This window comes from Lupinus angustifolius, chromosome LG12 (genome assembly GCF_001865875.1).
Source record: "Lupinus angustifolius cultivar Tanjil chromosome LG12, LupAngTanjil_v1.0, whole genome shotgun sequence".
Classification (NCBI taxonomy): Eukaryota; Viridiplantae; Streptophyta; class Magnoliopsida; order Fabales; family Fabaceae; genus Lupinus; species Lupinus angustifolius.
Window position 1 is genome coordinate 16,320,058 of NC_032020.1, and position 14,417 is coordinate 16,334,474.

The 14,417-nt window shown below is 35.6% G+C and overlaps 2 protein-coding genes across 4 annotated transcripts in view; both read right to left on the reverse strand.

Annotated features, from left to right (window-relative positions):
* The window catches only part of LOC109362289 (1-phosphatidylinositol-3-phosphate 5-kinase FAB1B-like), an 11,161-nt gene extending 3,406 nt beyond the window's left edge, over window positions 1-7,755 (reverse strand). Inside the window, exons 1-9 of one of the 2 annotated variants that reach the window (XM_019607979.1) lie at window positions 7,317-7,755; window positions 6,013-6,705; window positions 5,087-5,821; window positions 4,192-4,345; window positions 3,695-4,039; window positions 2,436-3,227; window positions 2,006-2,337; window positions 309-432; window positions 54-224 (exon numbers count right to left, since the gene is read on the reverse strand). In XM_019607979.1, the coding sequence (XP_019463524.1) occupies window positions 54-224; window positions 309-432; window positions 2,006-2,337; window positions 2,436-3,227; window positions 3,695-4,039; window positions 4,192-4,345; window positions 5,087-5,821; window positions 6,013-6,638 (3,279 nt within the window). In that variant the 5' untranslated portion in view covers window positions 6,639-6,705; window positions 7,317-7,755. Of the gene's footprint in view, window positions 1-53; window positions 225-308; window positions 433-2,005; window positions 2,338-2,435; window positions 3,228-3,694; window positions 4,040-4,191; window positions 4,346-5,086; window positions 5,825-6,012; window positions 6,706-7,316 lie in introns of both variants that reach the window. The other variant, XM_019607978.1, reaches the window with a different exon arrangement.
* LOC109362303 lies at window positions 10,013-13,634 on the reverse strand. Of its 2 annotated transcripts, XM_019608007.1 has the most exons (6): window positions 13,492-13,633; window positions 12,275-13,188; window positions 11,781-11,981; window positions 11,236-11,431; window positions 10,317-10,502; window positions 10,013-10,282 (listed from the first exon to the last, which is right to left on the reverse strand). In XM_019608007.1, exons 2-5 carry the CDS (start codon window positions 13,136-13,138, stop codon window positions 10,318-10,320), a joined length of 1,446 nt encoding a protein of 481 aa, XP_019463552.1. In that variant the 5' UTR covers window positions 13,139-13,188; window positions 13,492-13,633; the 3' UTR covers window positions 10,013-10,282; window position 10,317. The 2 variants fall into 2 exon arrangements, with proteins under 2 accessions (XP_019463552.1, XP_019463553.1); XM_019608008.1 differs by lacking the exon at window positions 11,781-11,981 and having other exon boundaries at window positions 10,013-10,502; window positions 13,492-13,634.

Consider the following 14,417-nt stretch of genomic DNA (forward strand, 5'->3'; position numbering starts at 1 on the left):
GGGGAGGAAAAGGATAAAAATAGAGTGGTTGAAGGGGCAATGAGTCCACTTACCTCAAATCCTTCTTTCTCCTTCTGCAGCATCCCTTTGAGATCATCAATCAAATGCCTAAAATCTGTCAATTTATTTCCACCCTCCTGCAGCACATGACCTGATACCTTCTCTGAAATTTTATGTAGTGCTTTGCTTGCTTCATTGAACAGTATTTCAGCCCTGTTATGCACCTGGTGGACAAGATCAATATTCTCTTAAATATAGAAGAACTCAGAAGGGGATGCTATATATCAACTAAGATTAAGTTTCTCAACCTCAATCACTTCTTTCTGTAGCCATTCCTGGTTGTCATAGTTAAATTCAAGTTTAGATGGAGGAAGATAAACAGAATGAAGGTCAATTGAAGCATAGCGGAAGCAGGCAACCATCTTCCCAAAACTGCACATGGAAAACCATTGTTAAACAAGCTGACTAAAAATATGATATAAATCACATTCTATTGGGCAAATGAGTATTTCAAGTGCTTCACAGTCCCTAGTGATACAGTTCAACATGAAGCCTTATTGATACTAGACTTAGAAGGATGATCCTATTTCAATGCAAAATGATGGCTGATTAAACCAGACTTTCCCTACACCCACCCAAAACACATTACAAATTGATTGAATCCACTGTCTAGCTACACTCTCCTTTCCAGGCCCTTCTATCTTTCTTTTGCATATATTTTCTAGGTCAGGAGTAACATCTCTGTGATGAGCCCCACGTTCAGTAAATAAGAGTTGAAATTATAGGGTTTAGGTATAGAAGGAGAAAAGGGAATACTCAAAATAGTAAATTGTAATGTTACTATTGTGAATGATGATGTGATACAAAAAAGGCATAATACTAAAACCCTAATTATAGTATTATACTAATATTGGACTCCAAATTGCTTAAGGAAACAAATCATAAAAGATAGATAAAGTAATCTTCAATCCTAAGATATCTTCTAAGATACTCCTCACTAATCTAAGATATAATAATCATGATTATATGAGATATTCGCTCGATATCCAAATACCCACTACATATCCTATACAAGATATTGTAAGATATTTTCATATATCCTAACAATAATAAAGGTCAAATTGCTATTCAGGCCATGAGACTATCCAACCTAATGGAGTAGTCTTTTGGGTCAGACTCGGGCTCTCGTGGACTACGGAATGGGCTATCTGTAGGATGGACTAAGGTGTGGTAGTGAGAATGTTGTACTGAATATAGATTAGTGAAGCCGCCAAAGGGGAAATGGCTACTATTGAGTTAGTGACAATAGAGTGAAGTCGTTGTGGACAACGACTCTTGAAAGAGAGGGTGGCAATGTCATGAGTTCATTGAGTAAATAAAGAAGCTCAATGTGGTACATTAAATCATGAAGCTTTCCATCATAAATAATCTAGTCTTTTGGTTGATCTCTCCTCATGGACTGAAGTAATAACAGTTGGTCCCATGGACTTAAGGTGTCATTGAGCTTCCTTATTGACTAAACATGGGACTCATAACGATGTTTAACTTCTCTCAACTCAATCAAAGTAAATATGGGTTATATGTCAAAAGGCAAGACCATATATACATTTGATCCGTCAAATACAAACCTGAGAAGCTGCTTCTTTCCCAGAAGCTAGATTTATATGTGATAACTTACTAAAACTTAAATTAACTACTCTTTGTTCCAAGGTGTAAGCTTGCAGTAATTAATTACAATATCAAGATGGGCCTAAAAGCATGTGATCCTTTTCTTATATTTCTATTCCCTAATTTTCTAACAGTGATATCTATGCCTACATGTGCAAATCATAATGGCCTATGCAGCGAGCACAAATAAGAGGGGGAATGCATTTTTTCACACATAATGAAACAGTAAGGCACCAGACAAGTAAACTTTTAGAGAGAAAACAAAGGAGTTTGTGAAGTGGGGGGACAAAACAATAAATGCTTATCATATATTCAATATAGGAGGATAAAAGCATACCCATAAAATCTTAAACAGTCTCTGTGGAGAGAATGGCCACAACTTGCAACCCTGCTTGCTGCTGCATGATTTGAAAAACTCAACTCCAAAAACTTCCCAAAGGATAAGCCCCAGGCAGCATCAGACATAACTACTCTCCGTGTAGCAGGAGGAAAACCATTTACACGAGGACATTTCAGGCATCTGTGCCACATCCAGATTTTACCTTCTCGCTCACCAGGTAAAGGAAAGTCTGATAGTTTCTTAACCGAAATTGCCAGGCTCCCTTGCCGGTGAGTATAACAATGAACATGAGCTTCTGATGGCATCTCACATTTGTGGCAAGTGTAACTCTAATAAGGAAATGTTAATCTCGTTTAAGTTTTTAGGTCATAAGGTTGCACCTAGTGATAAAAAAAATTAATAAAAAATAATTTCTATGAACAAATACCTGATCAAATAGTTGATCTCGCAAAAATCGTCCCAAGGGCTTATCACCACTTCCATAGTATTTAATCCGTACAAGATGGGAGCTTTCACAAACAGTTCCTTTCCACACACAGCGTGTCGATAAAAAAACCAAAATACTCTGATGGTCTGAAGTTGAGGGGGGGAAATCTTCTTTTGAAAGTATCATGTCATCATCATTCTTATTCCTATCATGTTTAACATTTGATGGCTCAGGATTACATCCCTGATTTGAAGCCAATGCTGAAGCTCTGACGTGGTTATTTCCAACTTGCCCTGAAGGCTCTAAGATGCCAAAAGAATCTGAACCAAGATCATTGATCAATGTAGTTTCCCTTCTCCCTTCTTGTCTGCACTGAAAAAGTTCAATAGGACATTTCTTATCGTCCTCCTTAGAAGCACTATTTGGTATATCATGATTTTTCAGTAGATCCACCATTGATATTTCAGTAGACCCACTGCAGCTAGATGGGGTTCTTTCTGTCTTCTGATCACCAATAGAATTTGGTACTTCTTTAATAAGTTGAGCCTCCTGGTTCTCTATAGGAGTGCGAGCAGAAAATCCAGGGATAGTGGAAATGGATCTTTCAATACTAGATAGTTTATCAGGTAATGCAACAGTTATGGGAGATTTCAAAGGAAACTCTAGAGGTGAAGCACCTTCATCAGCCAAAAAACATGTTTCTAATGCTAGATGATAGGCTGCAAAGATTCCATATTGGACCACATGTTTCACCTTCTTCAACTCATTCCCATTAGCACCCTTGAGCAAGATCTTCAAAAGAAAAACAAATAAGTAAATAAGCACACAAAGAAGGAAGAAAAGTACCAACAAAGATTTGGTCCGGTGGTGTAAGACCCTACTGAATCTCAAGTATCGTACAAGGCCAAAGGCCAAGGTTTGAACCCTGAGAGCGACACTAGTTGGGAAGGGCAGTCACGCACCCTAAATGAGAAAAGCAACAGATCAACCCAACCTTTCTTTACAACTTATTATTTTGAAGTTTGAACTATGTAAAATCCAGAAAGCTGTAGCATAACCAAGTACACAAGATATAGATTGCGGCATACATATATCACAGTTTCCTTCTTTTGGTTGTCACTTGTGTTTTATCTAGCTTAAGGTCATGTGACAGTATCGGTAAGGGATCTCTACTAAAAGTTTGGGATGACAGATAGACCATCAAATCAAAATAACAAAGATCTGACAGAGTAATTCAACGCTCAGGTTATAGAACTTACAGTGCAACCAAGAGGTTTTGGGCAACCCTCAAAGAACATCAAAGTCTTTGTTGATTTTTTCCCACCTTGCCCGGCACTTCCATGCTCCTCAAAAAATTTGTCCACATGGAATGTTTCACAGAACCCCAGCTTTTGGGAGGTCAGATGATCAATCGAAGGGACAATCTGTGCCCCAGTACAACGGGAAATACGCTCTAAAAGTGGTTTCTTAATATTCAGAACGAGTGATATATCTTTGGCAAGAAGATATTCTTGAGCATAACGGGATACGGACTTCTCTACCAAAAGAACATTGGGATGATGAGCATCAATCTTTGCAACTGCCATCTTCAAATGGTCCATCTCCTGGGGAATAGTAAAAAGGTCATGAAATTCAGAACTAATAGATAGAAACAAGACAAGAGGCTTATCCTAGGGAAACTTATTTGGATGTAAACACCAGTACGAGCAGACAACTTGGTATATATTTATCAAGACTTAAAGAGCAAGGTTGGAACCTGTTGTAACAAAGTATCAACACTTGATAACTGGTTAGAAACACGCTGATACTCCAAAGCTCCTCCAAGTATTAGAAAACGTGGTTTATCAATTCTTGATGTCATTCGCCGATGAGCTACATTTTTCTTACAAACAACTCCTTTGACCACCATGCTGGAAATAGAAAACCACAACATCAGTATACAGAGACAGATACAATAATGCAATAATAGTGAATAAAATTAAGTGGATACCACACTTTTCCATTCACAAGCTTGCTCAATCAGGCAATATTTGGTTATAAAGAAAACAGGCCCGAACCAATAACTAGGTCTATTATCATTCTCAGGTTGCCTTAGTGCCAGAAGGCCATCTCCCAAACAAGCACAATGAATTTACACACTTCAGCAGACAAAATATGGCCAAGCAATTAATATGAACTTCTACATGGAAGACTTTCTTTTGAGGGGGGAGGATAAGGAGGTCAAGAGGATATTCCTTTCCACCAGAAATATCATCCAAAAAAATATGGGAAGAAAGGATGTAAAAGAAGAGATGAATTATCAACCGCCCTTCAACACAACGGAGTCATCCATCTACTCAAAAAAATGTTTTTTAGCATCATAAAGGCTCTTCACGGATACGGATTGTCTGTATAAAATAGAAAGACAAGAGTTGTCTCAAGGAAGGCATACATATTTAGTACAGTTTTCTTTTCTCATTTTTTTCTCTAGTAGGGGTAAAATATGAAAGAAATCAGAAAGTACGTCAGAGGTACAAGTTGCACCAAACTCAAAATAAGACATGGGCATGATTAACCAAAAGACAGAAACAAGAGAACAAAATATAAGCTCGGGCAGAATGAAGGTTAATACATTAGTCCATTAATATTTTGCCATACATCACTGTCATTACCTTTCATTTCGATGCCCACAAGCTATGCATTTAACCTTTACATATCCACCTGGATCCATACCTCCACCCCTGCTCGTATCAGGCTTCAAAAGCGTTGCAGCTTCCCAGGACAAAGCTGTAATTATATCCAGCCAACTCTCTTTGCCATCATCATCATCAATAATTAGGTTTTCCGCTTGCAAAAGTTGGGATACCAGAGATCTAAAATGCTCTTCTACTACATTCTTCATGGCCTTCCTATGTTCCTCATTTGATTTATCTCTGCTACGAAATTCTCCAGAGCCAAAACTGCGGGAGGATCGTAGGTATCCCCATTCTCCAGCAGTACCTTCATCTTCGTCATCATCAAATAGAACAGCTTCTCTATCATCCTCTTCATCTTCTGGCTCAGGAGGGAGCCACAGTAGTCCATTATTCTCAAAATCCACAGGCTCGGCATTGTTACTCCCCTCATCACAAGGGGGTGTTTCACATCTATCAACATGGTCAGGCTCATCGGTTGCTTTTCCAGGTTCTCTAATTCCATCTAAATCTTCTAGATCTTGATTATGAGGTGGTGTTAGGACACTCAAACTTTTATCCTTAATGTTATCACCATCAGGATGCATTTCATGTGGTCCATAGACATGTTCAATCCCATCAACGTTAACCGGATCATCGAAGTCATTGACATAAGAGTAATGCCTTGATTCTGAATCAGACTGATAAACGCCATAATCATCATCCTCATCATCACTCCTGGTTCATAAAAATAAGCTTAATTTGAGAGTAAGAACAAAACACCAACATATCTGATCAGAACAGAAGAACTTAGCATCAAAGGTTGACATTCATCAAACTAATGAGCATCAGAAATTTGAGGACATGAATGAAACCAGATATTAGGAGATCAGAAAGACAAATACATACAGCTCAAAGAAAGATACCTGTTGAAGCAATACTGAAATTGGTTGGAAGCCAAATCCCCCATAGGCGCTGAAGGACCATTACTTCTCTCAGAATTTAAATTTTCTTGCTCACCTGTTATCATATCCATTCGGGAAGACTGATGTGAACTATAAGGCACAGACTGATAAGGTCCAGTTGAGTAAGGAACCGAACCAACTGTGCTGCTGCTACTATTACCGGTGCAACTGGACTTTGTGCTGCTGACCAGGCTTGTCACAGAAGGAGAGCGGCTGAGACAAGGGGCGGCAGAAGAAGTGCCATTATCAACCGTTCTTACAGCCTGCTCCCATTGTTGAAAGCAATAGTTACAGACCCTAATCCTCTCCCAGTCTTCACGGCTAGTATTTAGCTCATCTGACGACAAAGGAATAAAGTTTGTAGTGCACTTTGCACAAAAAACTCGACCACATATTCGACAATGATGCCTGCGGTTGAATATTGTGAACTGTGAATCACACTCGTAACACACCCTACAACTCTGGTCGGGCATCCAAAAGTCCCTTGACACATTTTGTGGCTCAGTCCTTCGGGGGATCCAGGACCTGACTACATCAACAAGGTCGGATATTTTCTTGTCAGGGGTGCCCATTGACTGTGACTCCATCCCAACCCACTCATCATGAGTCCCTCATTGACCAGCCTTAACACTCCATGTATTCCGGTCCGAGATGCTGTTGAGAAGCATATGCAGGTAAACAATAAAAAGCAGGATAAACCTCCACCGCTTAACATTAATAGCAATCATAAATTTTGATAGTCGTTTGATAGTCAATAACAGCCGACCCCACCTAGTGGGATTAAGGCTTGGTTGTTGTATTCCGACGATAATCAATAAAATTTATTAATGTTAAAATATAAGAATAAAGCATTTGATAGTCAACAATTTTATTAACTACTACGGCAGAGGAAAGCAATTTATTGTGAGAATTAAGAACTGAGCAATCAAGTTAAAGCATCAAAGAAAAATGGAATGGCAAACAATCATTTAAAAGTTTCAATAATTTCAGTAAAATTGCTATGGCAATCTTGTCCACAAACAAGAACTGCTGACATAAACATTTGAATCCAAGAAGCTAATAGTAAAAAGCTAGGAACCTTGGTGTGTTAACTTATTGTTGCATGAAACAATTCCAATTTCCAATTTCCAATTCCCAAAAGCTCTTAATTCATCAAACCCAAAACTTTAACAATAACAACACTTACAAAGTTGGCACTAAATTTAAATCTTAAATCTTAAACTCACAATTAAAATGAACAAAATAGATAGAATATAATTAGTTACCAAAAAGAGTAGTTGAGATTTAGTTCAAGACCAAAAAGGACAAACGCCAATGGCCACCACCGCTATGTGAAAAGAAAACACCAATTCCTCAGTTCAGATAACACAATCAGCTTAATGCCTCAATTTTCAGCATACCCAGAAACCAAATTCAATAAAAAATGATTCCAAAACATGAGCCAATCAAGAAAACCAGCACAGAGTCATCATTTGAAGCATTTCCTCAAACTTTGCCCTTCCCTCACCAGCCTACAAAACACTGAACCGTAAATTTCTGAGCATGCAAGTGGAGTAATGATAAAGATGATAACTTTGTTTTGGGAATTGAAACCTCAAAAAACAGTCAAATTGCAATTCCAATCAGATCTCACACCCTTCTAGTATTAACAATTAATAATAACCACAACAATTAGGATTTAAGTGGGGGAAACAAAATTAAATTAAAATTGAATAATGGGAAAGGGAAATAGCTATTAGAAAAGAAACAGATATATAATATAATATTATAAATTTGATATTTTCAATCATTTATTCTTATTACTTTTTCATAATAATATATTACAAATGAATAATAAATAATTGATTAACCGTATACCAATCTCTTCCATTTTTTTATTGCATACATTTATCTTTTAATATTATTATTAATAAATAATACAAATAGAAAATGATCATTTTCCTGGCGCCACACTTTATCACATGTGTATATCCCACATTGAATAATGCCTCCTGACCTCATGTTACATTATTTTTATTATTAAGATAAAATGGATGTACATATTGATAATGTAAAAAAGTTTTATACTTCATCTATTACTAATATTTAATTATTATTGACTTTAATATAAGTAATTCAAATAAATAATATAATGATTATGTATAAATATTTTATACTCTTATTGTTTGAGCTTTTTATCTGTTCAGAAATGTCAACTAGCAGCCACGTATCTTACATATATCTAAATCTACCACCTTTTACAATTACACGTGTTTCAAACAAATTCATTTTTTGTTGAATAATATCTTGTTACATATATCACGATTAAATATCTACTTTACTTTTCCTTTTGTTGTCACGGAAAAATTGACCTACTTTCACTAAAATGATATACCAATTGCAATGGACTTTCATATTTTCACCTATATACAATAATGGATGTGTTTACTTTAAGAATTGAGAGAGAATAAAATGAGATGGGGAAAAATAGAAAGAGAAACTAAACTAAAGTAGAAACTAGTTTTTTAATTTATATACTAGTATCTTTGACATTATACAAGCAAATAAAAAGTGAAATAATAATATAAGTATATCTTGCTTGAATCGTTATCATTGTATTTTATTAAGGAAACTGGAAATGAAAAATGTTAAGGAAAAGTCTAAGTCACATGATAACTGATGCAGTATCAAAAAGTTATTAGTATTGTGATGAGAAAGCCTTTGCCAATGGTAACATTAAATTTGGTCGGTTACAATATACCAAATTTCCGACTTTTATGGATAAGATGAATGGAAGCTTCTAAGTACATTTATATTATTCTGGAATAAATAACTAACATAAGGCTATTTTGATCTTATTTATAGATATTTTCAAAATTTTATGAGTAATAAACTATTTTACTACTAAGATATTCTTAGATTTGGGTTAAAAGAAAAATAATTTAATTTAAATAAATGACATATTTTATCTTAATTAAAAACACGAGCACCACATGTAAAATTGTAAAGTTGTTAGACAGCCGGAAAAAAAACAATCAATAATACAATTTTTATAGTGATCAATAATACAATTTTTATAGTGTTCAATAATACAAATTTAGTCGACAAGCCGGCATTTCATAAAGTGGATGACAACTGCATGAAAGCTCAATTAAAACATTGCATACCAACATGTATTGGTTCAAGTGGTATATGTTTGATTCTCTTTAAGCAGGGTCTAAAATTCAAGTCCTGTGGATAGAAAAAATACTCGTTAATAGAGTTAGTCCCACATACTTATAGATGTTTCCAACTCGAACATGATTGCCTCCCGTGTAAAAATATATTGAAAACCAAAAAAATCAAAACATTGCATGGATAGCTGGAACCTCATGTGGTCAGAATCCTACGGTTGTATAATGAATTAATGCGTTTGATTTTTAGATAAAAAATAAATAAATAATGTTATGGATGAGCAATGATTTAAAAGATATTTTGTAATAAATGCACTTTTATTATAAAAAGTTACATGTATATAACCCACTGTACATAATATATGTCTGGAGAACTAGCATCTACATAAAGAATTTTAATCATCGCAATTTCCTAGCTCTTTGAATAATTTCTCTATAAAAATATTGGATTTAATTGATTAAAAAAATTGTTATACATCATATGAGAAAATAGTTTAAAATACGTGCATCGACAGTGTACAACTTTCTACACTGTCAGTACATCATCCACCATTGATTTGTATTACTTTTATTTGAAAGTCAATGGTAATTAATAAATCAATGGTGAACGATTTACTGACAATGTAAAAAACATTTACATTGTTAGTATATACATACTAAATCCATAAGAAAAATGGTTTAGAAAGAGAGACTCTCGTTAATGTCATGATTGAGTTCTAAATTTGAAAAATACTTTTAACTTAATAACTCAACTTCCAAGGACCAAAATGGGGAAGGAGGGGCGAAACCCATGCTAAATTAAGCCAGGATTAAATTGCGTTGACCTTAGTTTTGAAACTTATTATATTTCCATTAATTGTCTGTTTTTTTTAGACAGTTGTTTGTCTTTTGTGTATGTACAAATCCAGTCCAATAACATATTCACATAATAAACTTATGTACATCATTTGTGATAGATTATGTAACCGAATTTATAAGCACATAGATCCCTCATCCCTCTAATGCCATGAACCAAATATAGAGGATGATAAGGAAATCACATTTCAGAACTCCATGCAAGAACCAAGTAAGGAGATGAGGGGATGAAAGGTGCAATCTGCAACCAGAGGCAGGCCTAGTAGCACAAACTGGAATACAGTTCTTGGAGACTGGTGTACAATGGCTGAGCAGCCTTTGGTCTATCCACCATCCCTAGTAGAATGTCAGATGTGGTGAGATAAGGATCACCGTAAAAGCGCAAATTTGTGTCCATCCTAGTTGCGACTACATTCCCTTCCAATGACACTCCCACAAACGCCCCTACAGTTTGGCAACATTCTATTTTAAGTATACTTTCAAACATGACTATATCACAAACATTAATAGTTGGAATCAAATAAGAAATAAAGAAAAATATACTAGTAGGGACATGCAGATAATGGTTATAAAAGAACTAGCTTGCTCACAATGGTGGAATGCACTTATTAGTGTTGCATTATGGGAGTTACTGGGCGACCAATGTGTTCCCCCTAAGAACCAGTAACTTTTTATTCAAACACAAGGAGATAGGAAGTCCAGGTTATGCTTATAAGAACACCAAGGTCAAAGCTATGGCATTTGAAAAGCTATCCTAAGGTTGTGCAGGTTCAAACATTATTTATAAAAGAAAAAGTGTTGACATTACAATATGTAATGAAAACCAGAACAAACTCATCTATACCAACAACTCAGCATATTAATAAATATTAGCCCAAATATGAAACTAACATGGTAAATAATAGCCCAAATATGCCAATGCATTCAAAAGAACTTAAACCAAAAAGTCATTGTCATCTCATGCAAAGAGAAGATCCAGATAAGGGAGGCCTAGTGCACAAGGCTTTCACCAAGTGGAGTCTGAGGATAGTAGATGTACGCAGCCTTACACTCGCAAGTGAATAGGTTGTTTCAAGAAGTCGAACTCATGACCTCGAGGTCACAAGGCAAACAACCAGGCTCACCCTCGAAGATAAGATCCAGATATATGCACACACAAAAAATCGCTATAAACTACCTTTACTGCAACTGTAAGTATAACACATGCCAGAGCCTCTGTCACCAGCACGGATATCAGCTTCAAGCACTCTCCCAACAGGCCCTGCTGCAGCACTACAACCAGCACCGAGAGAAAAATGCATGCGACTACAGAATGTCTTCACAGCTTTTGTATTATGAAGAACAATTATAAAATCCATAAGTTCACCACCAATCTAGGACAGAATAAACATGTATTCATTAGTCAAACATAAATTCATAATGAAGTCAACACAATCATGTATGCACTTAAGATATTTCCAATATTATCCCATGAGTTCACATTATCAGGTTAATATGCAACTAATTGACAGCTGAGAACTGGTTACCACCAATGCAAGAGCATTTCATACAAATACAGTCATTGAAAAATACTCATGTCAATCAAGACTGAAGATTAAAAGAAATTGTAAACACAAAAAAATGGTGAGACCACCATTCCATTTTCCCAATTAAACCAAAACAGTAAGCAACTAAGCATAACCATAATGATACAATTTACATAAACCCACATATTCACTTTACCTGAGCACCCCATCCTAAACCCAGGGAAAATATAGCTGATGGTGCTGACCATGATCCATCTGATCTTCGAGCAACAACCAACCCGGTGCCCACTTTGTAAGAGAACAGTGCACCAGCTTTGACAACTGTTAAAATTGCTAGGCCTTTGGCACTTTTAAGAACAGCTAAAGGGATGGACTTCTCAGGATTGGAGCTGGCAACCTGCCCATTTAAAAAGTATTACACATAAAAGCAGTAAAAGATCATATTCTGAAAAAAAAACATATCTAGATGCTTGATAAACATATTAGTTAAGCAGTCGAAGCGGGAACTTCAGTCCAAGATGTTACTAATATTAAATATTACTATTTTCAGATATATCACTTTAGCTGATACCTCTTTGTATTATATAGCAACAACAACAACCCATTCAATCATATAAAAAAAAGGAATAACAGCAATATTATCATTGGAATAAGATAAGAAATCACTAAACTTAAACAAAAAGAACAAACCTGGCAGTAGTTTCGCAGTGTATTAGATGCTTTATATATCTCATGCTCCATAGATAAACCAATAGGAAGATTAATCCACCCTCTAGCACAAGTCCAGTCCATCACATCATGCTTAGCTACCTGCACTGCATTACTTATGGTGTTGATAAGAACACCCTGCAAAGGGTCGAGCCTATCATAGCAGGAATCACACACCCTCTGAGGATTCTTTTCCCTGAACCGAACAGGCAGCAAACACCGCCCCTTTGTACATATTCTACAGAAAATCCCTCCACAAAACCGACAATGATGTCTACCGCGGGTCAATGCAGTAAACGGGGCAGTACACTGCATACAAGCAATAGTAGAGCTATCAGGTAACCACTCAGGGGGTTCAGCTTCCAAAACCTCCTTATATGAACTATAGTCAGTCCCACTAAGCTCAAAAAGTGGTGGTGCACTCGGCGTGTATACAGAAGAATCAATGAAACTATCTCCATTCTTTCCAGATCCTAGAAATGACACATTTGAAGTAGGCACTTCCTTGCTTGTGGTAATGACTGGAACCTTATTTTGTCCAGTCAAAATAGCAACCATTCCAGATAACACATTCTTCAAATTCACCTCAGGAGGCATGTTTGATGGAACAATACTATGATTATTAGCATCATCACTCGAGTCATATCCTTCATCAAAAAAACCATCAGCCTCGGAAGGGACCTGATACACGATCCTTTGGTTTGAGGACTTCGAAACTAACGCATTAGGCTCAGACCATTTAGACTCATCATAGTGGTTCATAGAATTGTTGCTAAAGTGGTTGCTGTTCTCCTTTTCTATCTTAGATAGGGAAGAATATGTTGCTCTAGCATTAGAATTTGCCATTGACTTACCACCAAACTATAGTGCGTGTAGTTAAAGGTAGCAATCCAAGGCTGCAATTGAAAGTTCCAAAGTTGCAAACTTTATTAAAAGGGGCAAGAGCAATAAAAATCAAATGACAAAGGTAAATTTGAATTAGGTAAAGTTGAGGATTGAAGTGGGGCATGAAAGGTTGAGGGAGAACATACAAAATTCGGATCAAATTGCATGCATACGAAAGAATCGCGCAAAAAGAATACGGGAAATTATAAAGAAAGACGATTAGGGTGGAATTGGGGAATTAGGGTTTTGAAGCGTGAAGGAGGAGAATAGCATATCATAGCATGAAAAATAAAATTGAAAATGAAAAAACTTACCAAGAGTTGAATGGGCAAAGCTACTGGTGCTGCTACGAAGCTGAATTAAGATGAAACAAATTGGGAACCCTAATCGACAACGATGATGAACATGAGAGATAGAAGATCGTTTGATTACTATTTTTATTTTGATAGAGTAACTTGTTCCGGAATTTCAATCAGAATAACAATACCTAATTTCGCACATTTACGGCAACTAAACGACGTCGTTATATATAGAGCCACACCATATGGCTAAAGTAAGTATCTTGTAAACAGTTGTATATTTTTCACTTGTTTTTTAATAGCAAAAAATATAATTTCATTATGATCAAAAGGATATATGTTATTGAAAGTTACATTTCTCTTTACTTTCTGCAACATTTGTCTCTCCATTAATGGAGAGATCCTAATTTTTAAATTATATCCTATATGAATTAAATTTTAAGTATTATTTTTATATTATATTAGAGTGAATTAATGGTGTTGATTCAAGTGATACATGTTTAAATTACTACATTCTTCTCTATGCCACTTAATATTTCAGTTCAAGAGGGTTAACAGGGGAGATAAATTGTGGTGAAAGGTAAATATCGGGCATATCCTATCAAGATTGTGAACAAATAAAAACAAATTAATAAACCACATATCCATCATTTGGAATAACTTTTTTATTTCTTACTTGTTGTTGCTCATGCTATAAGGGTAATTGTTCACGAACATCAATACTGTTTGATTATAATTTATATATTAATTTTTTCTTTTAGTATTATCAAAAGTATCATGTTACTCAAAAACAAATTCTGCAAATTTAATTTCACTTTCCTATAAAATAGCAAATCAATAAATAAGTATGACAAGCTAAGGTAATATGAAAAGCTATAATATTGTTAACTTCTCATCTCATTATACAATGGATTATGGTGGGATATGTTATGTGTAATAGC

Coding starts and splice junctions, on each gene's coding strand:
- LOC109362303 (XM_019608007.1), bottom strand. CDS start 13,138: ATGGCAAATTCTAATGCTAGAGCAACATATTCTTCCCTATCTAAGATA. Junction 11,432..11,780: donor GTTTAGGATGGGGTGCTCAG/GTAAAGTGAATA, acceptor ATTCTGTCCTAG/ATTGGTGGTGAACTTATGGA. Junction 10,503..11,235: donor TACTTACAGTTGCAGTAAAG/GTAGTTTATAGC, acceptor GCCAAACTGTAG/GGGCGTTTGTGGGAGTGTCA.